Source organism: Staurois parvus, unplaced genomic scaffold (assembly GCF_062004578.1).
Source record: "Staurois parvus isolate SC_StPar_1 unplaced genomic scaffold, SC_StPar_1.0 ptg000231l, whole genome shotgun sequence".
Lineage (NCBI taxonomy): Eukaryota > Metazoa > Chordata > Amphibia > Anura > Ranidae > Staurois > Staurois parvus.
The window spans coordinates 453090-477497 of NW_028318027.1; the positions used below are offsets into that span (position 1 = coordinate 453090).

General features: G+C 44.0%; 1 protein-coding gene across 1 annotated transcript; it reads right to left on the minus strand.

Annotated features, from left to right (window-relative positions):
- Positions 1–15350: 15350 nt before the first annotated feature.
- LOC149460368 (olfactory receptor 5V1-like) lies at positions 15351–16337 on the minus strand. Its single transcript, XM_089679744.1, has one exon. The coding sequence runs from the start codon at positions 16308–16310 to the stop codon at positions 15351–15353; it is 960 nt and encodes a 319-aa protein (XP_089535870.1). The 5' UTR covers positions 16311–16337.
- Positions 16338–24408: the final 8071 nt, after the last annotated feature.

Below are 24408 nucleotides of genomic sequence, written 5' to 3' on the forward strand. Positions count from 1 at the left end.
GGGAACCTGGGCCTGTTGGAAGCATTTTAAAACCACCCCAACCTACCACCTACTAATGCAGCAATGATTGTCTAGACCAGCAGTTCTCAACCTGTGGGTCGCGACCCCTTTGGGAGTCTAATGACCCTTTCACAGGGGTCGCCTAAGACCATCAGAAAACACATATTTTCGATGGTCTTAGGAACCGAGACACCGCTCCTCTATCCGTCTCCAGGGGGGTCCGCCCACATGCAGATACGCCCACATACGAGTACCCGGCGTGATGACATCATCGCGCCAACCCCATCACATACACCCTGTACGAATACAGGTGTATGTGACAGGGTTGGCGCCTTAATGTACTTTTGTGGACCAGTCACACGTGTAAAGAGCAGCTACTGTGTAGAAAGCAGCTACTGTGTTGAAAGCAGCTACTCTGTTAAATGCAGCTACTGTGTTGAAAGCAGCAGTATTGGAGGTAAAACGACACTTCATGAATTATAATTATAATTGTTTTTGTGATTAATCACTATGCTTTAATTATGTTCAATTTGTAACAATGAAAATACATCCTGCACATCAGATATTTACATTACGATTCATAATATTGACAATAACCTCCTTGACCCATTACAGTCCGGCTTCCGTCCCCTACACTCCACTGAATCTGCCCTCCTCAAAATCACTAACGACCTATTAAACGCCAAAGCCAAGGGCGACTACTCTGTCCTCCTTCTCCTGGACCTCTCTGCGGCCTTCGACACAGTCCACCACCCCCTCCTCCTTAATAAACTACTCTCCCTTGGCATCAGAGATACCGCTCTCTCCTGGTTCTCATCCTACCTATCCCGACGCTCCTTCAGCGTCACCTACAATGGTACCACCTCCCCCTCCCTCCCCCTCTCTGTTGGGGTCCCCCAAGGCTCTGTCCTTGGACCCCTTCTCTTCTCCATCTACACCTCCTCCCTGGGCACACTCATACACTCCCATGGCTTCAATTATCACCTCTATGCTGACGACACCCAAATCTACCTCTCCACCCCTCTCCTCACCCCCACTATCTCCGCCCGCATCACTCACCTCCTAAACGACATCTCAGACTGGATGTCGCTACATTTTCTCAAGCTTAACCTCTCCAAAACCGAACTCCTCGTCTTTCCCCCTGCCCACACCCCCCCCCCAGCCTATCCATCACCACCACCAACACCACTATCATTCCCGCCCCGCAAGCCAAAGTCCTTGGCGTCATTCTTGACTCGAACCTCTCCTTCCTCCCTCATGTCAAATCACTTGCAAACACATGCAGGCTCCATCTCCGCAATATTGCCAAGATACGTGCCTTCCTCACCCCAGACACCACCAAACTTCTTGTACACTCCCTCATCATCTCACGCCTTGACTACTGCAACTCTCTTCTCATTGGCCTACCCCAGTGCAGGCTCTCCCCGCTCCAGACCATCCTGAACTCAGCGGCCAGACTCATCCACCTCACCACCCGCTCCACCTCTGCCACCCCCCTCTCTATCCACTGGCTCCCGATTGCCCAACGCATCAAATTTAAACTTCTAATCCTGACCTACAAAGCCGTTCATAACACTGCCCCTGACTACCTCACCAACCTGATCCCCAAGTACCACCCTACCCGTACCCTTCGCTCCTCACAGGACCTCCTTCTATCCTGCTCCCTGGTCTCCTCCTCCCATGCACGACTGCAGGACTTCTCCAGGTCCTCCCCTATCCTCTGGAACTCACTGCCCCAATCCATCCGACTGCCGCCTTCCCTCCCCACATTCAGGCGCTCCCTCAGAACCCATCTCTTCAGGGAAGCCTACCCTACCCTCACCTAACGGCCATCCTCCCTCATTCCTCCCACCACTTCATCCCCCTCAGCCACTTCATTCCCCTCAGCCACTTCCTATTGTTCCACTACCCCCTCCCTCCTAGATTGTAAGCTTGAAAGAGTAGGGCCCTCTTACCCCTCGTACGCTGTCTGTTTTTGTTGTACTGTGCCATGTATTGTCCCCCCTATTGTACAGCGCTGAGCGAACCCTTTGGCGCTATATAAACTCGATGTAATAATAATAATAGTAGCAAAATTACAGTTATGAAGTAGCAACGAAAATCATTTTATGGTTGGGGGTCACCACAACATGAGGAACTGTATTAAAGGGTCGCGGCATTAGGAAGGTTGAGGACCTATTCTGACACTGGGGAATGTTCTCTTTTCTGACATACCTCTCAATCTATGCCTAGATATACCTTTGTCCTTTACCAAGGCTTGCTCCTTTGGAACTTGTATCCGCATATTACCCAGTTGACTGTCTTGATTTGCACCATGGATTCAACTATAAGCTGATATTTCTATTGTGACGCGTCTCACATGTTGAAAGCCACCTACCCGCAAGAATATACTCCTTTTTCCGTTTTATCATACCATAAACCCTTCCCTCCTCTCCCTACCTCTCCCCACCACCCCCCCCCTTTTTTTTTCTCTCTCTCTCTTTCTACTTTCTCCCTTTCTATATACTTACGTTATCATCAAATTACTCTAATTACTAACTAACCCTCTTTCTACCTGATCTCTAGCTCTTGCCTGTGTTCTACTCTTATCTTCGTACCATAACCAATACAGAATGCTGTACCTCAAACAGACGTATTACGCTCCATAACACTTACATTTCCAATTCTTGGACATGTGAAATGGATCTAAGGTTTCCATAGATGCTATTCATATTCGATATCACACACTTCACACTTCCCTGACAGAAAATTCTGCTCAACGGTCAAACAACCATATATCTCCTAACTCATTTCTTATTTGTGGATCAATTCCTGGATTGTAATATTATGTTGACTAAATGCTTGACAACGTTATGTTTTGTATTGCCTGTTATGCTTTGACCCGTCTGCGACACGGGAGTCGACATACAGTAATCTGTCCGATTTTGGATTCACGTCTGTATATGTATTGTTATGCCTGCTTTCTTCTAATAAAAATCTTTTTTGGAAAAAAAAAAAAAGTTTTTTTTCTGCTGGCAAGAAGGGTAGAAATAAACTTAGAACAGCCTTTTTTCTTCAGGAGGTCTTCTTTAGAACCCAGGCCATTAACTTTCAGATAAAACAGGGGACTCTGAACCAGAAGGTCTTCTCTATACAGCAGCCAATGAGCTTTTGATGCCAGACTCAGAGTGGCCAAGAGTCAAGGTCTTTTAGGCCACAAGGACTTGAGATCATCTGAAAAGTTTCCCGATTCATTCTGATTCCACCACCTTTCTTCTGCTCAAAAAGTCCACCAACTGATTTTGACATTCTTTTAGGTGGATCGCTCTCAGAAAAGCTTTGTTCTGTTCTAACCAGGACAGAATCTGAACTGCCAAAGCTAGGAGAACTTTGCTTCTCATGCCCCCCTGTTTAGTTATGTAAGCCACTGCTGTCACGTTGTCCAAAATAATTTGTTCATGAAGTCCCTTGGTGGACTTCTGGAAAGACAGAAGGCCTGATTGAATTGCCATTAGCTTCTTCCATTTGGAAGACCTCTTGGCCTCTATTTTGACATAGAACCCTGTGCTACTTGATATTCAAGATGGGCTTCCCATCACCAAGCACACACATCTGTAGTTGTCCTTTCTCCCCTGGACAAAAGGCTAAGGTAGGCCCCTTGACATAGCTTCCATAGCACTCTTTTCACCTGAGTAAAAACCTTAACTGGTTTCTCCCCAAGATTCCTGATGACTCTAACTCTGAAGCATGTTTTGTTGCAGCAGGAAAGAGTGGAGATGTGTCCACAGCACTGCAGGAATGGAGGCTGTGAGCAGACCCTAGATGAACATAGCCACCTGAATTGAAATTGAAAGATTGGTTTATAACTCACTTAATTCTAGCTGAATCTTTTCTACCATCTTTTCTTGCAAGAATATTTTTTTGCTGAAAAGAATCAATGGTGTAACCCGAGAATCTCCCAATCTTAGCTGGAACCAGATTTGACTTCTTTAGGTTTAGAAGCTAGCCTAGACCCTTTAGATGCTCCTGTGTTTCCTGCAGGTTCAACATCAAATGACTGTTGGTATCAGCAAACAAAAGTAGATCTTCCAGGTAAGGTACAACCAGGGGCGGACTGACCATTTGAGCACTCAGGCACTGCCCGAGGGCCCCGGGTCAGTAGGGGGCCCCATGAAATGCCCCTGGTACCTTTTATAGGCTTTTTTGGGTGTGCTTTGAGTGTGGGCAAGGACACAGGGGCCCCATGATCCCCTATTGCCCAAGAGCCCCATGAGTTGTCAGTCCGCCTCTGGGTACAACTGAGATCCCTTTCTATTTTTCTTTTTTTTGAAGAATGATTTTTGTTGAAATGACTAAGAAGATTACAATGTGTATGCACATTTGACATTGTGAAGCAACAAAATATGAGAAAAGTAATAACTACAGGAAGATTTTACAAAGCTGCTAAGCATGGCACATATCACTGACTGTGTAACAAAAAAAAGGGTGAAAAATGAGTGGACACATGACCCTATATAGTGTACCTAGGATCAATTAAGACCATTCTTGTTAACTGGCATTAAGATTTTAATCACATAGCTATTGTATAACCTCTGTGTGACACCTGTGCACAGCAGGAGTTCATAACTAAGAGCTATGGGAAAAAGAAAAACAGAATTTTAGATGCTTGCTGTGCAAAAAGGATGGTTCAAGCAGAGATGCCATTGCTTCCAGAATTTGGCATGCTTGCTGTTTTTAATTGAGAATGTTAGCTCAAACTGGGTTTGTGTATTTAGGTGTTGCAAGAAAAGTAACCAGTCAGGGGAGCCTGGCTGTTTTTAGGCCGATGCTATAATTCACCTGGCGGCTATAATTCCATGAACTATGGAGGCTGATTGTGAGGAGGCCCAAGGTTTGTGGTTTAGTAGAAGTACTGCTGTGCCAGGGTTACAAGTTACAGTATGATGAGAGACATCTGGTATGAATGAGAATACTAATTTCCAGAACTTGATGACCAAGGGGCAGGACCACCAGAGTCCGGATTACCACAGTCTCTCCAACAGTTGGGCGATGCGGTCGAGAACATTTTTTAAAGTCTCACTGGAGTGTAGTACGATTTGTGTAATATTTTTAGGGAGGATTCCCAATGGGTGATGCATCTTGAGGAGGCCAAAAGTAGCTGGGATGCTTTTTGTTATTGGGCTGTTGTGAACTCCTGAGAGATATAAAATTCCATTGATACCATGGATGGAGTTTTGTCAATGAAGGAGCTATGGTTGAGGAGTTGATAGAAAAAGGAGTTTCTTTGCTTTTCCTTGTGGCAGAGTTGAAGTAATTGATAATATCCGAATGAATCCAACATTTGGTTTTGATGAGGGCTTCAAGGATTGACCTTAGTTAAAGGAACTGGTAAAAATCAGTTTTGGGAAGGTAATAGCTGCATTGTAATTCCGTAAATGAGCATATTGAGGAGTGTTCCATTAGGTGTCCAATGGTGGATATACTAGCAGACACCCAGGTGGACAAACGTAAGTCATGTGTTAGTGGTTCTAAAGAAATCAATGGAAGAGATCTAATGTTTGCTGTGATTGTTTTCAAAAGAGTATGCTGTACATTTTTCCAGGTGGAGAGGGCAGCTCTTATAGCTAGGTATGGAGAGTGAACGGGTGCCTAGGGTGCCTTGTAGTGGAGAACCTAGAATGGAACGTTTGACTGTAGTCCAGACATGACCTGGAGTAGGGGACCACCAGCCTTTAAGTTGGTCCAGAATTGTTGACTGATAGTATGATCCCAGATGTGGAATTCCCATTCCTGTAGCTTGTTTAAGCCTGAAAAGGATTGAGGTTCTGAATCTTGGTTTCCTACCACCCCAAATAAATTGATTTAGGGTAGACTGTAGCTTTTGTAAAACATTTGTTGATAAGGGAATTGGAAGTGTTTTAAAGAGGTAGAGTCATTTTTATAGCAGCAGCTCTGCCTGCCCAAGACAAGTGAGCTGCCTGGAGGTTGTCAATTTGCTATTTCATGGAAAGAGGAAGAGCTTCATAATTCAAATGGTGTATGGAAGAACTTGGAGAAGAAAATTTTATTCCTAAATACTTCATAGTTGAGTGAGGAGCCCAGGAGAAACCAGAGGACATTGAGATGGATTTTTTTTAAGTTTTCAGAGATTGCAATTGGAAGCATATGGGATTTAGAAATATTCACTCTATAGAGGGATATTTGACTAAATTTGTGTAGGACTGTGGTCAGGGATGGAAGAGAGGTCAATGGGTCTGTGATGGAGAGAACAACGTTGCCTGCATATAATCCAATTTTGTATTCCCCATCACCTATTTTAAAACCAAATATTTTAGGATGTGTTTGTATGGCCTGTGTGAGTGGTTCCATTATTGAAGAAAATATTATAGGCAAGAGGGGACACCCCTGTCTTGTGCCAATGGATATTAAGAAGGGATTAGAAAGAATGCCTGAGGTAAGGACTTTAGCCAAGGGATTAGAGTACAGTGCTTTGATGGCACTGTTGATATACCCCATGATTCTAAATGCGTTTAATACTGCATAGAGATATCTCCAGAGCATGCAATCAAAAGATTTTTCTGCTTCCAGAGACAGAAGAATGAAGGGTGTATGTGTCTTTTATGCCCATTGAAGAAGGTTAAGAGTATGTCTAGTGCCATCTGAAGTTTGGCGGTTCTTGACAAAACCTAACTGGTCCGGGTGAAACAGTTCCAGAATAATGTCTTCCAACTTAGTGGCTATTAATTTGGTGTAAATTTGTATACTGGAAAATCGACTATGAACATCGACTATGAGCTCAGCTTGCCTTTGGGAGTCCATGAACTCTATCCAGTACAACCAAGTACAGTGGGGATCGAAAGTTTGGGCACCCCAGCTAAAAATTTTTATTAATGTGCATAAAGAAGCCAAGGAAAGATGGAAAAATCTCCAAAAGGCATCAAATTACAGATTAGACATTCTTATAATATGTCAACAAAAGTTAGATTTTATTTCCATCATTTACACTTTCAAAATAACAGAAAACAAAAAAATGGCGTCTGCAAAAGTTTGGGCACCCTGCAGAGTTAATATCTTGTACTGCCCCCTTTGGCAAGTATCACCGCTTGTAAACGCTTTTTGTAGCCAGCCAAGAGTCTTTCAATTCTTGTTTGAGGTATCTTTGCCCATTCTTCCTTACAAAAGTCTTCCAGTTCTTTGAGATTTCTGGGCTGTCTGTCACGCACGGCTCTTTTAAGGTCTATCCATAGATTTTCAATTATGTTGAGGTCAGGAGATTGTGAAGGCCATGGCAAAACCTTCAGTTTACGCCTCTTAATGTAATCCCCCGTGGATTTTGAGGTATGTTTAGGATCATTATCCATTTGTAGAAGCCATCCTCTCTTTAACTTCAGCTTTTTCACAGATGGCATCAAGTTACCATCCAAAATTTGCTGAAATGTTATTGAATCCATTTTTCCTTCTACTCATGAGATGTTCCCTGTGCCACTGGCTGCAACACAACCTCAAAGCATGATTGATCCAACCCCATGCTTAACAGTTGGACAGAGGTTCTTTTCATTAAATTCTGTGCCCCTTCTTCTCCAAACGTACCTTTGCTCATTCCGGCCTAAAAGTTCAATTTTAACCTCATCGGTCCACAGAACTTGTTTCCAAAATACATCAGGCTTGTCTATATGTTCATTTGCAAAGTTCAAACGATGATTTTTGTGGTGAGGACGTAGAAGAGGTTTTCTTCTGATGACTCTTCCATGAAGACCATATTTGTACAAGTATCTCTTTATAGTGGAATAGTGTACCACAACTCCAGTGTCTGCCAGATCTTTCTGGAGGGATCGTGCAGTCAAACGTGGGTTTTGAATTGTTTTTCTCACAATCCTGCGAGCTGTTCTGTCTGATATTTTTTTTGGTCTTCCAGATCTTGCTTTAACTTCCACTGTTCCTGATGACTGCCATTTCTTAATTACATTCCGAACAGAGGATATTGACATCTGAAAACGCTTTGCTATCTTCTTATAGCCTTCTCCAGTTTTGTGAGCGTCAACTATTTTCAGTTTCAGTTTTCTAGACAACTGCTTAGAAGAACCCATGTTGCTGATTGTTGGGGCAAGGTCAGATGAGTCTGTGCATTTAAAACCTTTGAGACTGACATCACCTGGTCTTTCCAGACGATGATTGAGAACAATCCATGACACTGGCAGGTCTCAGCTTTGCAAAGGGGGCAGTGCATGCTATAAATTCTGCAGGGTGCCCAAACTTTTGCAGACGCCATTTTTTTGTTTTCTGTTATTTTGAAAGTGTAAATGATGGAAATAAAATCTAACTTTTGTTGACATATTATAAGAATGTCTAATCTGTAATTTGATGCCTTTTGGAGATTTTTCCATCTTTCCTTGGCTTCTTTATGCACATTAATACAAATCTTTAGCTGGGGTGCCCAAACTTTCGATCCCCACTGTACATCTAAATTTTTCCTTCTGGTGCTTAAGAGAAGCCATGATGTCTTCAGTATGTCTGATCTCACTAATTTTAGAGATTCATAAGCCAAGAGTCTGAAGCAAATCCTGGCTGCATTTAGTAGGTGAATTAGAAGAGACTGAGTTACAGTAAGTCACTAGCTCCATACCAAGTTTCAGCATCAGTTTACAAATGAGGTTCCAAACCCATTGCCGAAATCCCCTTAGTTTAGCCCAAAGATTTGCAGTAGAGTTCCCTCGGCAATTCCTACAGATGCCATAACGTGTATGACTAGATTTTAAGGGGGTCTATGGGAGCTCTACAGTTGCAAGAAAAAGTATGTGAACCCCTTGGGATTACGTGGAGTTTTGCATGAATTGGGCATAAAATGTGCTCTGAACGTCATCTAAGTCACAACAATAGAAGAACACAGTCTGCTGAACATAATACTACACAAACATTAGACTTTGCCATGGTGTAATTGCACATAACATGTAAACATTCACAGTGCAGGGAGGAAAAAGTATGTGAAGCCCTAGCTTAATGACTTCTCCCAGAGCTAATTGGAGCCAGGAGTGAGCCAACCTTGACTCCAATCAGTGTGATGATATTGGATGTGTTGCTGACAGCTGTCCTGCCCTTAAAAGACACACACTTGTTTTGGGTTTACTGGTTTCAAGAAGCACGGTCTGATGTGAACCATGCCTCGCAGAAAAGAGCTCTCAGAAGACCTACGATCAAGAATTGTTGACTTGCATGAAGCTGGAAAGGGTTACAAAAGTATCTTCAAAAGCCTTGATGTTCATGTGTCCACGGTAAGACAGACTGTCTACAAATGGAGAAAGTTTAGCATTGTTGCTACTCTCCCTAGGCGTGGTCGTCCTGTAAGAATGACTGCAAGAGCACAGCGCAGAATGCTGCATGAGGTAAAGAAGAATCCCAGAGTGTCAGCTAAAGACCTACAGAAATCTCTGGCACATGCTAACATTTTTGTTGACACATCTACAATAAGGAAAACATTAAACAAGAATGGAGTACATTAGAGGACACCACGGATGAAGCCATTGCTGTCCAAAAAGAATTTTGCAGCACGTTTGAAGTTTGCAAAAGAGGACCTGGATGTTCCACAGCACTAGTGGCAAAATATACTGTGGACAGATGAAACCAAGATTGAGTTGTTTGGGAAGAACACACAACACTATGTGTGGAGAAAAAAAGACACAGCACACCAACATCAAAACCTCATCCCCACTGTAAAACATGGCGGAGGGAGCATCATGGTTTGGAGCTGCTTTGCTGCCTCAGGGCCTGGACGGATTGTTGTCATTGATGGGAAAATTAATTCCAGAGTTTATCAAGACATTTTGCAGGAAAACGTACGACCATCTGTCCGCCAACTGAAGCTCCGCAGAGGATGGGTGATGCAACAGGACAATGACCCAAAGCATACAAGTAATTCAACAAAACAATGGCTGCAACAGCACAGAATACGCCTTCTGGAGTGGCCCAGTCAGAGTCCTGACCTCAACCCGATTGAAATGCTGTGGCATGACCTTAAGAGAGCAATTCACACCAGACATCCCAAGAATATTGCTACACTGAAACAGTTTTGTGAAGAGGAGTGGTCCAAAATTACTCCAGATCATTGTGCAGGTCTGATCTGCAACTACAGGAAACGTTTGGTTGAGGTTATTGCTGCCAAAGAAGGGTCAACCACTTATTAAGTCCAAAGGTTCACATACTTTTTCCTCCCTGCACTGTGAATGTTTACATGTTATGTGCAATTAAACCATGGCAACATCTAATGTTTGTGTGGTATTATGTTCAGCAGACTGTGTTCTTCTATTGTTGTGACTTAGATGACATTCAGAGCACATTTTATGCCCAATTCATGCAAAACTCCACGTAATCCCAAGGGGTTCACATACTTTTTCTTGCAACTGTATATCACCTCATCAGGATATTGTACTCTGATTCCTGAAATCTGCTGGCAATAGAGGAACATCAAGAGAACAAAGGATATCATCTCTATATTCCACTGAGAAGGAAACATCAAGGTCCCCATTTTTCGAGGAAGGGTGGTGTAAATGAGTCTGAAGGTGCAATTAAAAATTGACATGCAAGAGAAAATGTTGCAATGTGTCGTAGCAGTTCAGCTCAAAGGGCCTGAGAGGGGTGAGTAAGTAACCCCTAGAGAGTAAAGAGGACAGAAAGTGAGACAGTTGAGCAAGTCTCCACACACTGAGAGGAGGGTCCATAATTGTTTTGATATCCAGCACTGTTTCTGAGCTTTGCATTGAATGAAAACTCTTTGATGCTTAACCCAGGACAAAAGCATGGTTATACACAACTGAGGTCATGAAAGCTGGCATGATCCCAGATGCAGAAATATATGCTTGTAGGAAGGTTAAGGTGGCACCCACTCAGTGGACTACTTAAGTGTGTGGCTCCTTTAAATCCATCCAGGAAGGAGGGTGAGCTCACTTCCCTCCTGACAGGATCCCAGATATATGGTGGGAGGAGTTTAGTTTGGCGAGTAGAGCCCTGGCCATGAGAAGGGTTGGGATTGATCACCTAAGCCATGTGAGTGTGTTTTGGCTGAGCAATGAGACTGTCTTCTGGAAATTTACAGTGTCTTGGATGGTTTAGAGGGTCACATACTGTAAATAACTGTAACACCCTACTAGTTAGCTAGTGACTGGCTTGTACTGGGTTCCTGGCCAATCCCCAGCAGGAGGATTGAAAGGGGCCAGGACAACCCTTAAAGGTAAGGGAGCCTGCTCAGCAGTAGGAGTAGGAGGGAGAAGGTGGAAGAGAGAGGTAGAGGTGCAGGAGCCTAGGAGGAAGCCCAGGCTAGAATATGCTGACCTCCAGGATTGATGCTGAAAAGGAGGAAAGCTGTGAAATTCACTGGCCCCCTGAGAGAGGTCCACCTGGCAGCAGGGAAGGAACAGCCCAGCTTAAAGACCTGGTAGCACCCACCAACCCAACAGCAGCACAGGAGATGGACTCAATGAGTACAAATATACCCCCTGGGCCAGAAAGGGGAGAGAGAATTTGGGTGTGAAAACTAACTCGCTCTGCAGCTGGGACTATTGCCCTTCTAGTAGTAACTTCTGGATCCCTTGTCCAGGGATTCCTCCATACAGTCGGATTGGGGTTGGAGAGGTACATTGGGAGATTCTGGCTAGCTCTCCAGAAGAGGATTTGTTTAGGCAAAAGACTTGTAATATAGCTTCAGGGCATTTGTCCTCAGTTTCCATTCCCTTGAGCATTCCATATACCCCTTACCCTTTCCAAGTTTTAAACCCTTAATAAAACTTTAAAACAAAGCTCAAGGACTGGTTTTGTCTTTTGGCACAAGTATGAATGGAAAATGCATGTTGCCTGGCTGTGCAGGACTATAGGGGGACCCAAAACTTCAGCGACTCCTAAGGGGGTAATACTACATAACAATGTGGGGTGTGTCATAAGCTAATCATCTTCTTTACATATCAGGATATGTTTATAACAATTATGCAAGCAAGTTAGCATTTTATTCTTGCTCTATGCTGCTAAAGTGCTACATATATACATGGATCATATTTCCTGGTACAAAAATAAACTTTACTGAAACAGCCAGTCACAGGCATAGTTCAGTGATAATGGGTATGGAACTGTTAAAAAAACTTAACAAGATAGAAATATCATCATGCCCACACAGGGCTCTGCATCATACATTATTTAGTGGGGGCCTATTTAGTGGGGGCTGAGCATCAGTGACATCTAGCCACTGCCTACATCAAGCCACTGCCTACATCAAGCCACCGCCTACATCAAGCCACCGCCTAATCAACATTAGTAAGATATCATATATACCTGTATTAGCTAAGAGTCTATACCAGGGGTCTCCAAACTTTCTAAACAAAGGGCCAGTTTACTGTCCTTCAAACTTTAGGGGGGGGGGGGCACACTGCGATCTGGTACTATCATGCAGCAAAACCCATCACCACCATCAGGAGCTCTGGTGAATACCTGTTAGTGCTTAGACCTCACAACTCAGGTGAGCTCATGTCATCCACAGAGTGGCCTGATTTTATACCTATGAAGCTGCTCAGTGGGATCCTCTCTACTGCTATTACTATTGGTCTCCAAGCCGGACCCCTGACTACGACAGAAAATGCATTCAAGATGGCTGCAGAAATAACTAGAACACATGCTGCTTCCTTTACATTCCCTGAGCCTATCTCAAGGACTGCAAATTGCAGCCTACATACAACAGGCCACACAGACAGATGAGAGTATATATAATGGATTGAATTGCACAGCTGATGTACTGTCTGATAGTATGGCTCTTACCATCTGTTCCCGTCCCTCTCTTCTTATGATGCCACATATTCCATACCCTCCCTCTTATGATGCCACATATTCCATACCCTCCCTCTTATGATGCCACATATCCCATACCCTCCTTCTTGCGATGCCACATATCTACTACCCTCCCTCTTATGATGCCACATATCCCATACCCTCCTTCTTATGATGCCACATATCCCATACCCTCCTTCTTATGATGCCACATATCCCATACCCTCCTTCTTATGATGCCACATATCCCATACCCTCCTTCTTATGATGCCACATATCTCCTACCCTCCTTCTTATGATGCCACATATCCCATACCCTCCTTCTTATGATGCCACATATCCCATACCCTCCTTCTTATGATGCCACATATCCCATACCCTCCTTCTTATGATGCCACATATCTCCTACCCTCCTTCTTATGATGCCACATATCCCATACCCTCCTTCTTATGATACCACATATCCCATACCCTCCTTCTTGCGATGCCACATATCTCCTACCCTCCCTCTTATGATGCCACATATCCCATACTTTCCTTCTTATGATGCCACATATCCCATACCCTCCTTCTTGCGATGCCACATATCTCCTACCCTCCCTCTTATGATGCCACATATCCCATACCCTCCTTCTTATGATGCCACATATCCCATACCCTCCTTCTTATGATGCCACATATCCCATACCCTCCTTCTTATGATGCCACATATCCCATACCCTCCTTCTTATGATGCCACATATCTCCTACCCTCCTTCTTATGATGCCACATATCCCATACCCTCCTTCTTATGATGCCACATATCCCATACTTTCCTTCTTATGATGCCACATATCCCATACCCTCCTTCTTGTGATGCCACATATCTCCTACCCTCCCTCTTATGATGCCACATATCCCATACCCTCCTTATGATGCCACATATCCCATACCCTCCTTCTTATGATGCCACATATCCCATACCCTCCCTCTTATGATGCCACATATCCCATACCCTCCTTCTTATGATGCCACATATCCCATACCCTCCTTCTTATGATGCCACATATCCCATACCCTCCTTATGATGCCACATATCCCATACCCTCCTTCTTATGATGCCACATATCCCATACCCTCCTTATGATGCCACATATCCCATACCCTCCTTTTTGCGATGCCACATATAATCGCAAACACCACAATTTTCTTTTCATCTGTTTTACAGTGATTGTCAAAATACCACCCTAAGAGAGGGGCATTCTTCCCACTGGCCATGACTGAATTGCTTTTATCAGGGTTTCCCCTAGATCTTAAAATTATAACAAGGGTTCCGCTGGGGTAGAAAAGTTGAGAAAGGCTGAAACTACATGCTTATATGGTTAGCTTTTATTAATTTATTCACTACCCTCTCCCGGAGTTGTCCGAGAGTGGCTCTGATGCTCCTCCATAGAATGGAGCCACCCTAAGATAGGAAGTGTATTAGACTGGCTGGATCACCAGGTAAAAATGAAAGAAATGAAAATTAATTCAAAGACCACATTTAAGGATTGTAAAGCTGTAACATATCAAAATTTAGTTGTTGGGTTTAAATGTATTGTAGCATTTGTAGCATATGTTACTGTCCCAAGATTCTTTGGAGAAAATGAGTGGGCCACATTTATCTTGGAGTTTAGGAAAAAAAAAAAATTTCAGTATTACTTTGCAACTCCTCACTCCTGGCATTTGTAGCTAATACTAAATGGCTAGAAGGGCAGCTACAAATGTGGTGTGAGAAACTGTGATGCTTGCGCAAATATGTGGCATCGTAAGAAGGAAGAGACGGGAACAGATGGAAAGAGTCATACTCTCAGACAGTTCATCAGTTGTGGAACCAAATACGTTTTTTAAAGTGGCAAGAAACACCTTGGAATTACTTAGTTTGTCATAAAAGGTGATTGGATCCTGATCTAAATCACAACAAATATGCAAACACAATGGGTTTGATTTATTAAAACTGAAGAGTGCAAAATCTGGTGTAGCCATGCATGGTAGCCAATTGGTTTTTAACTTCAGCTTTTTCAATTAAGCTTTCAAAATAAAACCTGGAGCCTGACTGGTTTCTGTGAAGAGCTTCACCACCAGATTTTGCACTCTCCAGTTTTAGTAAATCAACCCCAAAGTACTTAAGAGGATAACACACAAACAATTCTAATTTTAGTGTCTTTATTGAACATACCCATCAAAAGCATTCACAGTTGTGGAGGAAAATATGAGTGAACCCTTAGAGATAATATCTGGTCAAACCTCATTTGGAAGCAATGACTTCAATGACATTTGGTAGTTCTGGATCAAACCTGCACAACATTCAGGAGGAAATTCTGACCGTTCCTCTATGCAAAACTGCTTTGGATCAGACACATTTGTAGGATGTCTGGTGTGAATGGTCCTCTTGAGGTCATTCCACAACATCTCTATGAGGTTAAGGTCTGGGCTCAGACAGAACCATTCCAAAAGGCACTATTTTTTTCTGAAGCCAGTCCGTGGTGGATTTACTTTGACGCTTAGGGTCATTGAAGAAATGTTTGATATATAATAACATAATGCAAATTTATTTGTTGCATCTTAACAATAAAACAGTTTTTATTTTACTCATTGCTGCCTTCAAGGCTATATGAATCTCCTGATTTCTTAAAGTATAAATGATGGGGTTGATCATTGGTGTCACCGAAAAATATGTGAAGGACAATCCTTTGTAGACATTGAGATATTGATCACTCCTCGGCATCCCGTATAAGCAAAAAAGCGCAGTGTAATATATAGTCACTACAAGGAGGTGGGAGCTGCAGGTAGAGAAGGCTTTCTGCCTTCCCTCCGACGTCTGTATCCTGAGGATTGTGAATATAATAAAGATATAGGACAGAACAATCAATAGGAAAGGTAAAATGGTTAATGTAATACTGACCGATAAACCAATTAAAACAACAGGTGTTATGTCTGAGCATGCAAAGGAAACGTAAGGGGTGAAGTCACAGTAAAAATGATCGATGGTAACGGGGCCACAAAATTCAAGATTTATTACAAAGTAAAATACAACCACAAGGAATATCAATGAAATGAACCAAGACGTGGCCACCAAATAGAAGCAGAGTCTATTGTGTATGAGAACAGAGTATCTGAGAGGCCTACAAATGGCCAAATATCGGTCGTATGACATCAGAGTGAGCAGCAAGGTTTCAACAATTGTTATGGATCCAGATACACTTGACTGGACAGAACAGCCAAGATGGGAGATGGTGGGTCTTCCTGAGAGAATGTGGTGCAATATCAGGGGCACCAGATCCGTCGTATAGAGAAATTCACAGAGGAGCAAATTACCGATCAGGATATACATGGGACAATGGAGACGAGAGCTTATACATACTAAAAATATAACCATATGGTTCTCAATGCAAGTCAATGTGTATATGATCAGTAAGAGAAGGAAGAGAGGAATTCTGTAGTCAGAGAGGTTCTCAAATCCAACAATCAGGATTTCCACATTGAGTGTTTGATTTTTTTGATGTGCCATCTGTGAAAGGAATTGAATGACTGTTATTAAGCTGTAACCTACTAGTCATAGCAATCTGTCTGATAGTGACTGGTGTGCTCTTTAAAGCCCAATAGAAGGTGTGTGGGACCTCTGCAGAGGAGCCGCTGCTTCAACTTGAAGAGCAACGGTTCTTCTCTCCAACATGCTTGCAAGGGCCAAGTTTTTCTGCTCACACTGTAGCTGCTTTCTAAAGAAAGTAAACTGTAAATGTTTGGACAATTTTTGTTTTAATGCACTTAAATATACATAGCCCATGTAAGCCGTAAGTCCTATTGGGGTTTAAAGTGGATCTCCAGCCAGACAGCAACATACAATTGGAATACAGCCTGTATATCTGAGCCATTTCATCAATCCAAATAATTGTAATTCTGCCTTCTCAGCTGATACGCTGACTTATCATTAGTCTTCCTACTCATGAGCCCAGCCATTGCTCATTTTCCTGTCTACCCTAATTATTCATTGTCAAGTAACCATGTTCAGCCAATTTCTTCCTTATTGTACTTTGTGCCCTGGAATCGTACATTGTAAGCTGGTTTGTGCAGGTCCTCATCTTTTTCTTTTCCTTGATTTTGAACATATTTTTTTGAATAGGATTTACTGAAAATTGTATTTAATATGATCGTGTGATGAGCCATGGTTTCTCATCTTTAGTGGTTTCTTCAATTGGCTGTTTTCTGTGGATAGGCTGGAACGTATGACAGCCTGGGTTAACAGGAAATGGATGAAATAGCAATGACCAACATTCAACCAGATGGAGGACTGGTGGAAAATGATGGATGATGGAGGACTAGCCAGAGACTCATAGTATTTTAACCAGTTGTAGGCATTCAGCAAGCTAAACATCCTCAAAAAAACATCATTCAAGTACACAGGGTGCACTGTTCACCCCCCCCTATATGTTGCCCCCCTTGCATTTGCCAGGATGTTATGATCTGGAGTCAGGCTTGGGGACCAGAAACTATAGCAATAGTGCCTGCTGCAAGGCTCACCTCTGGCCTATGGATTGAGGTTTTCCTGACACCCCAATAGGAGCCGACCTGATTCCTGGAATGAGACCTCCTGTCTCCTGGCTGGGACACCTCTGACCTTTGGGTGAGACCCTCTTTCTCTTGACTCCTGGCTGGGGCACCTCTGACCCCATGGTGAGATCCTCTGTCACGTCAGAACTACAGATTCCAGAGAAAACTAAAAACAGCTTTTTCTGCTCAGACGCAATAGTCTGGAACCTCTCATTAACCCTTAATGTAAATCCTGTGTCATATTCTCCTTCAATTTCACAATGACAAGGTCTTGCTCTGTAACTATATACAGTCATGGCCAAAAATATTGACACCCCTGCATTTCTGTCATGCAATGCACCACTTCATTCAGAAAATTGCTGCAATTACAAATGGTTTGGCATTCTCATGTTTATTTCTTTTGTTTGTATCGGTATGACACAAAAACGTGGAGAACCAAAAAGCCAAATCTGAGACAGTCCACTAAAAACCCCCAAAATGGACAGGACATAGTTATTGGCACCTTCTCAAACTTGTAAGAAATAACTGCTTTCCAAGTTGGTGATTCTCCTTTAATTTGTAATTAAACTCACCTGTATCAATGAACAGGTGCTGACAATATAGAAATCACAACGGCAACCAGTTAAAATGGTGAAAAATGGACTTTCTGTTGTATTCGCTGTGTGCCACATGGAGCATGGAGAAGAAAAAGAGCAGCAAAGAATTGTCTGAGGATTTGAGAACAAAAATTGTGGAAAAGCATGGACAATCTCAAGGTTACAAGTCCATCTCTGGAGATCTTAATGTTCCTGCGTCCACTGTGCACAACATTGTCATATAGTTTACAGTTCATGGCACTGTAGCTAATCTCCCTGGATGAGGAAAAAGAGAATAATTGATCAAAGATAGCAACAAAGGATTGTTCGAATGGTGGATAAAGAACCTCGATGAACTTCCAGACAAATTCAAGCCGACCTTCAGGCACAGTGGACAACTGTGTCAGCTCACACTAAACGTTGCCATCTGAATGAAAAGGGTCACTATGGTAGGAGACCCAGGAGGACCCCACTGCTGATACAGAAACATAAAAAAGCCAGATTGGAATTTGCCAAAATTTACCTAAGGAAACCAAAATTTGTTTGGTACTCTGGACAGACAAAACAAAATGACAGCTTTTTGGTAAAGCCCATCATTCTACTGTTTTCAGAAAAAGCAATGAGGTCTTTAAAGAAAAAAATACAGTCCCTTCAGTCACACATGGTGGGGGGGTCACTTATGTTTTGAGGTGGCTTTGCTGCTTCAGGCACTGGATGTCTTGACCGTGTGCATGGCATTATGAAATCTGAAGACTACCAAAGAATTCTGTGGTGCAATGCAGGGCCCAGTATCAGAATGTTGAGTCTCCATCAGAGGTCATGGGTCTTACAGCAGGACAAAATCACCCAGAATTGGTTTCAGGCAAAGCGCTGGAGAGGACTGAACTGGCCAGCGATGTGTCCAGATCTCAATCCCATAGAACTCCTATGGAGAGATCGCAAAACAGCAGTTGAGAAAAGGAACCCTTCCAATCTGAGAGACCTGGAGCACTTAGCAAAAGAAGAGTGCTTCAAAATTCCATCAGAGAGGTGGAAGAAACTCATTAATGGTCACAGGAAGCCATTGATTTCAGTTAATTTTTCCAAGCGATGTGCTACCAAATATTAAATTGAGGGTGCCAATAATTTTGTCCAGTCTATTTTTGGAGTTTTGTTTGGAATGTGTTAAATTTGGCTTTTTTGTTTCTTCACTTTTTTGTGTCGTACCAATACAAACAAAAGGAATAACAATGAGGATGCCGAAACATTTGTAATTGCAACAATTTTCTGGTTGAAGTGGTGCAGGAGTGCCAATATTTTTGGCCATACCTGTACGTATGTGTACAGTATATACACTGCTCCAAAAAAATTTAAATGAACACTTTTTAATCAGAGTCTAGCATCAAGTCACAGTGCACTGGGTCCTGGGTTCCTCCTGGTGCACTGGGTCCTGGGTTCCTCCTTGTGGCCGGCCTCATGTGGCAAGAGTATTCAGGCAGTTCCTGAATGATGAAGGAACTTATACCATTGAATGGCCCCCACGCTTGCCTGACCTAAATCCGATAGAACGCCTCTGGGATATAATTTTTTGGTCCATCCAATGCCACCAGGTTGCACCTCAGACTGTCCAGAAAAATTCTAGGTAGGATTTTTTGTGCATGGGCTTTGAAAGAGGCTTCCATTGTGGATGACACCCATGTATGCCATTCTTCTGCAGTGTACACCATGTTGTGTCGCAGGAAAGTCACCCCAGTTTGGCTTTATACTTCTTTATCTAACTGCAATCAACTTTCATGGTGATTTTCTTCAACCCTTCTCATCAGAAGACACTCCTGTCAAGGTATTAACTTCCATGGATAGCTTGGATGTCTCTGTGAGAGGGTTGCAGTTCCATCTTTGTTAAGTTTTTGTATCACTTTTGCTACGGTATTCTGACTGATAAGTAAAGCTTTGCTGATCTTCTTGTAGCCTTCACCTTTCTTGTGTAAAGAAATTTTCTTTCTCAGACATTTCTGACAGTATGAAATGGGATTGTGAGGAAGATGCTTGCCATAGTGCACAGCGGCTCAGGCACAGATGTGCGAGGGCCCGTTATGCTACATATAGTCGCGTGCATTTGCATTCACGCGTGCACACATGCGACAGCCCGTTGCTAATGTTGGCACCAATCAGACTATTTAAACCCAGCAGCACTATTAGCCTGTGCTTTCTGATCTGCAGCTCCCCCTCCTGTATTCCTGTGGATGTTCCTGTGAGTGACCCCAGCTTGTTTCTTGGACTCTGCCTCTGCCTTCTGACTCTGCCTGACCTGCTCCCACCAACACTGACCCTGGCTTGTGTCCTGACTATTCTTCTTTTTACCATTTATGTCTGATCCGCTTATCTGTTACTGACCCGGCTTGTCTGACCCTACATACAGTAAGCTACCAGCCTGCTCCACTGCCTGCCTGCTCTGCTATCAGTCTGCTCTGCTGCCAGCCAGTCCAGCCATCCCATCTCCCAGCGAAGTGCCAGCAATCCCTGCACAGACCATAGGACTGAGCAGGCACTCATACCCCACCGTGCTCTTGTGGTTGCTGTTCCACCTTCAGTGGCCCTCGAACTGGAGCTGTACGAGAGGCCTTCCTCCTGCTATCAGGCTCACAAGTAAGGTACGTGACACGAAGGGCTTTTCTTTGTTAAGTAACGCCCTTTTATAATCACCTGTCTGCCCTGTTTAATATATAATTAGACTCACTTGGAGTTGAATTCTTGTTCATTAGGATTGTGTTGTCTAAAATTTAGCTTTTCTCCTAAGACTTTCATTGGGGTGTATTCATTGAATGAATTTGTTAGGGAAAATAATTTTTGTGTGCAAATTAACAAATCTTGTTTGCAGTCAATGGTCCACATTTGTGGGAGGATTTTGTAGTATAGTGTCCTATAGAAAATGTTGATTCTGAAAGGAAAGTAAAATGTTTTCTGACATATCTGTTGGGGTGTACTCATTTCTGCTGAGCTCTGTATATGATATACTTTCCTATCTATTTACAAATGCTGGCGGCATAATGATTAACAATAGTCAGTGTTGACTGAGAGAGTGCAGTTACTCTTTAAAGGGGATCTTCAGTCTTAACAAAAAAAAAGTCAACAGCTACAAATACTGTAGCTGCTGACTTTTAAAAATGGACACTTACCTGTCCAAGGATCCAGCACTGTCTTCACCCAGGCTGGTTCTTCGTTGGTCTTTGGGTCCCTGGTACCGGTATGTTTACTAAGGGAAGCTTTGTAGTTTCCCAGCCTACTTCACACTGTGCATACACAGCTCATACTGTGCTGCATGAATGGTTCAGCAGCCTCCTAGGACCTGTGACATCTCCCAGAAGGTTGTGGGCAGGGAGAGGGAAGAACTTCTGCAGCTCCAGCAGTTACAAATACTGTCTTCACCCAGGCTGGTTCTTCGTTGGTCTTTGGGTCCCTGGTACCGGTATGTTTACTAAGGGAAGCTTTGTAGTTTCCCAGCCTACTTCACACTGTGCATACACAGCTCATACTGTGCTGCATGAATGGTTCAGCAGCCTCCTAGGACCTGTGACATCTCCCAGAAGGTTGTGGGCAGGGAGAGGGAAGAACTTCTGCAGCTCCAGCAGTTACAAATACTGTCTTCACCCAGGCTGGTTCTTTGCTGGTCTTTGGGTCCCTGGCACTGGCATGTTTACTATGGGAAGCCGGCTGTGACTCTTTGTGGTTTCACAGCCAGCTTCGCACTGTGCATGCGCGACTCATGCTGTGCTGTATGAATGGCCCAGCAGCCTCCTAGTCCCAGAAGGGTGTGGGCAGGGAGGGGGGAAGAACTTCCATTCAGCTTGCCTAGGAAGTTGGAGTGGAAGTGGGGGCAGGTACCTGCTGAAACTAGGGTCCTGCTCACCCCTAAAAAAAACCTCAAGGAGGGGGAAGGAGGGATTAACATGGAACTTCCCTTTAGGGTGATGTTCTTCTTTAACAATAGTGTTAACAAAACATATATGCTAATAAGGACTTCTGACCATTGCAGAGATGAGGTTCTCTGGTACACAAGTTCCAAGATGTTAAACTGAGACCCCTCCCAACCTCCCAAACTGAGCCCCCCCTCCTCCACCCAAGCTGAGAAATATTACACTTATTTGGACAGTGGTTGGACTGGTGCAGTAATAGGAGTTCCTGCCAGCTATAGAGATGCCACTCTTTGGCCCATGGGAAACTAAATAGAATAGAGAGGGCTTTGGCAATGTTAAACCAGTATGATTTAACCATAATGAGTATGGTCAGAGCCGGTGCTACCACTAGGCAAACTAGGCAGCCATCTAGGGCACAGCCACAGCCTCTGGTTTCCCTTCTCTATGCCATGGCTGGATCTAGGAGGGTGCTGCAATGGGTTTTGGGTAAGGTGGGAGGATTTTATTTTGGAAAGTGTGATTTGGAGGGGGTTTTCTCCCTTGCTATAGGCCAATGGCTCCTACTTCTATCAATTATTAATCTGTCCAATGTGGAGGGAGAGAGATCAGAGAGCCACCGCTCTCATGCACAGTACAAGATGGAGATCAGGCTCAGGCAAGTATAAGGGGGGGGGGGGGGGGGTTTGGTTTTACTGAAGGTTTTTTACCTTAAAGCAAAGAATCCATCAAAGTGCTATTAAGCCCCGGACCCTGCATTCACTACATCTGGTCTCCCTGGACCCCGCATTCACTACATCTGGTCTCCCATGACCCCGAATTCACTATATCCGGTCTCCCTAGACCCTGCATTCACTATATCCGCTCTCCCCGGACCCTGCATTCACTATATCCGCTCTCCCCGGACCCCGCATTTACTATATCCGGTCTCCCGGACCCTGCATTCACTATATCCGCTCTCCCCAGACCCCGCATTCACTAAATCCGCTCTCCCCAGACCCGGCATTCACTATATCCGCTCTCCCCAGACCCCGCATTCACTAAATCCGCTCTCCCCAGACCCTGCATTCACTATATCCGCTCTCCCCAGACCCTGCATTCACTATATCCGCTCTCCCCAGACCCCGCATTCACTATATCCGCTCTCCCCGGACCCCGCATTCAGAATATCCGGTCTCCCCGGACCCTGCATTCACTATATCTGCTCTCCCCGGACCCTGCATTCACTATATCCGCTCTCCCCGGACCCCGCATTCACTATATCCGGTCTTCCGGACCCTGCATTCACTATATCCGCTCTCCCCAGACCCTGCATTCACTATATCCGGTCTCCCCAGACACTGCATTCACTATATTTGGTCTCCCATAGTACACAGAACATGGAAATGCAAATATTTTAGTAAATATAAACTGCTCAATACCTTTTCTCATCAGCAACATGTAGTAGTATTGTGGCTTCCAGAGTCGGTGCTACCACTAGGCAAACTAGGCAGCCAGCCAAGTCAAACTGCCGCCTAGGGCACAGCCACAGCTGCTGGTTTCCCTTCTCTATGCCATGGCTGGATCTAGGGGTGGGGGGATATGCTTGGATGGTCTTTGAGTAAGGTGGGAGGATTTTATGCTGGAAAGGGTGATTTGGAGGGGGTCTAGCTAGAGGAGGGATTTGGGGGAATTTGTCCTAGGTGAGGGGAATAAAGGAAGAGGGGTGATGCTGGGGGTGGGGGGGGAGATTTGTACTAAGAGGGAGTTTTGGGAGATTTGTGTTAGGGAAGAGGATTGGGGGGCATTTGTGTTAAGAGGGGAGATTGGGAAAATTTGTGGTAGGAGATGAGATTGGGGGTGTTGTGCTAGAAGGCAGGATTGGGGGGTTGTTCTATGAAGGGGGGATTTGTGCTAGGAGTTGGGATTGGGGGGTTGTGCTAGAGGGGAGAACGGGATGGATTTGTGCTAGGAGGGGGATTTGTGCTAAGAGGGAAGATTGGAGGGAATTTGTGCTAGGAGAGGGTGATGGGGGGAGATTTATGTTAGGAAGGGCATTGGGGATTGGAATTGTGCTAGGAGGTGGGAATGAGAGTGGCTGTACTAGGAGGGGGATTTGCTAGGATAGAGAATTTGGGTGGGGAGGAAGGATTTGCGCTGAGACCCTTCTCAGCACAAATTCTTCCTCCTAGCATTAAATCCCCCAATCCCGCCTCCTAGCACAAATCACACTAAATCCCTCCTCCTAGCACAACCCCCTCCAAATTACCCTTGAGGGGGATTTGGAGGAGATGATTTGTGCTAGGGTGGAATATTTTGGGGTGGGGTGTGCTAGTAGCTGGTCTTTTCTAGGGTGCAAAGTAGTCTAGCACTGGCCCTAAGTATTGAATCCGAAGAATCAGAGTTCCATAAAAAAAAAGGAGCGGATGATGTGTGCAGTGTGATGAACTGTGTCGTGGATACAACCCTCCTCATTGGGGAAATCTCGTAGCAACTAGAGAAAAGAGCAATCAGGGGGGTGCAAACGCCTAGTGCATTACCAACAATTTATTGTTCCTATAATAAAAGGGATGCCAAATGAACACTCACAAAAGTGGAGAGTAAAATGGCATAA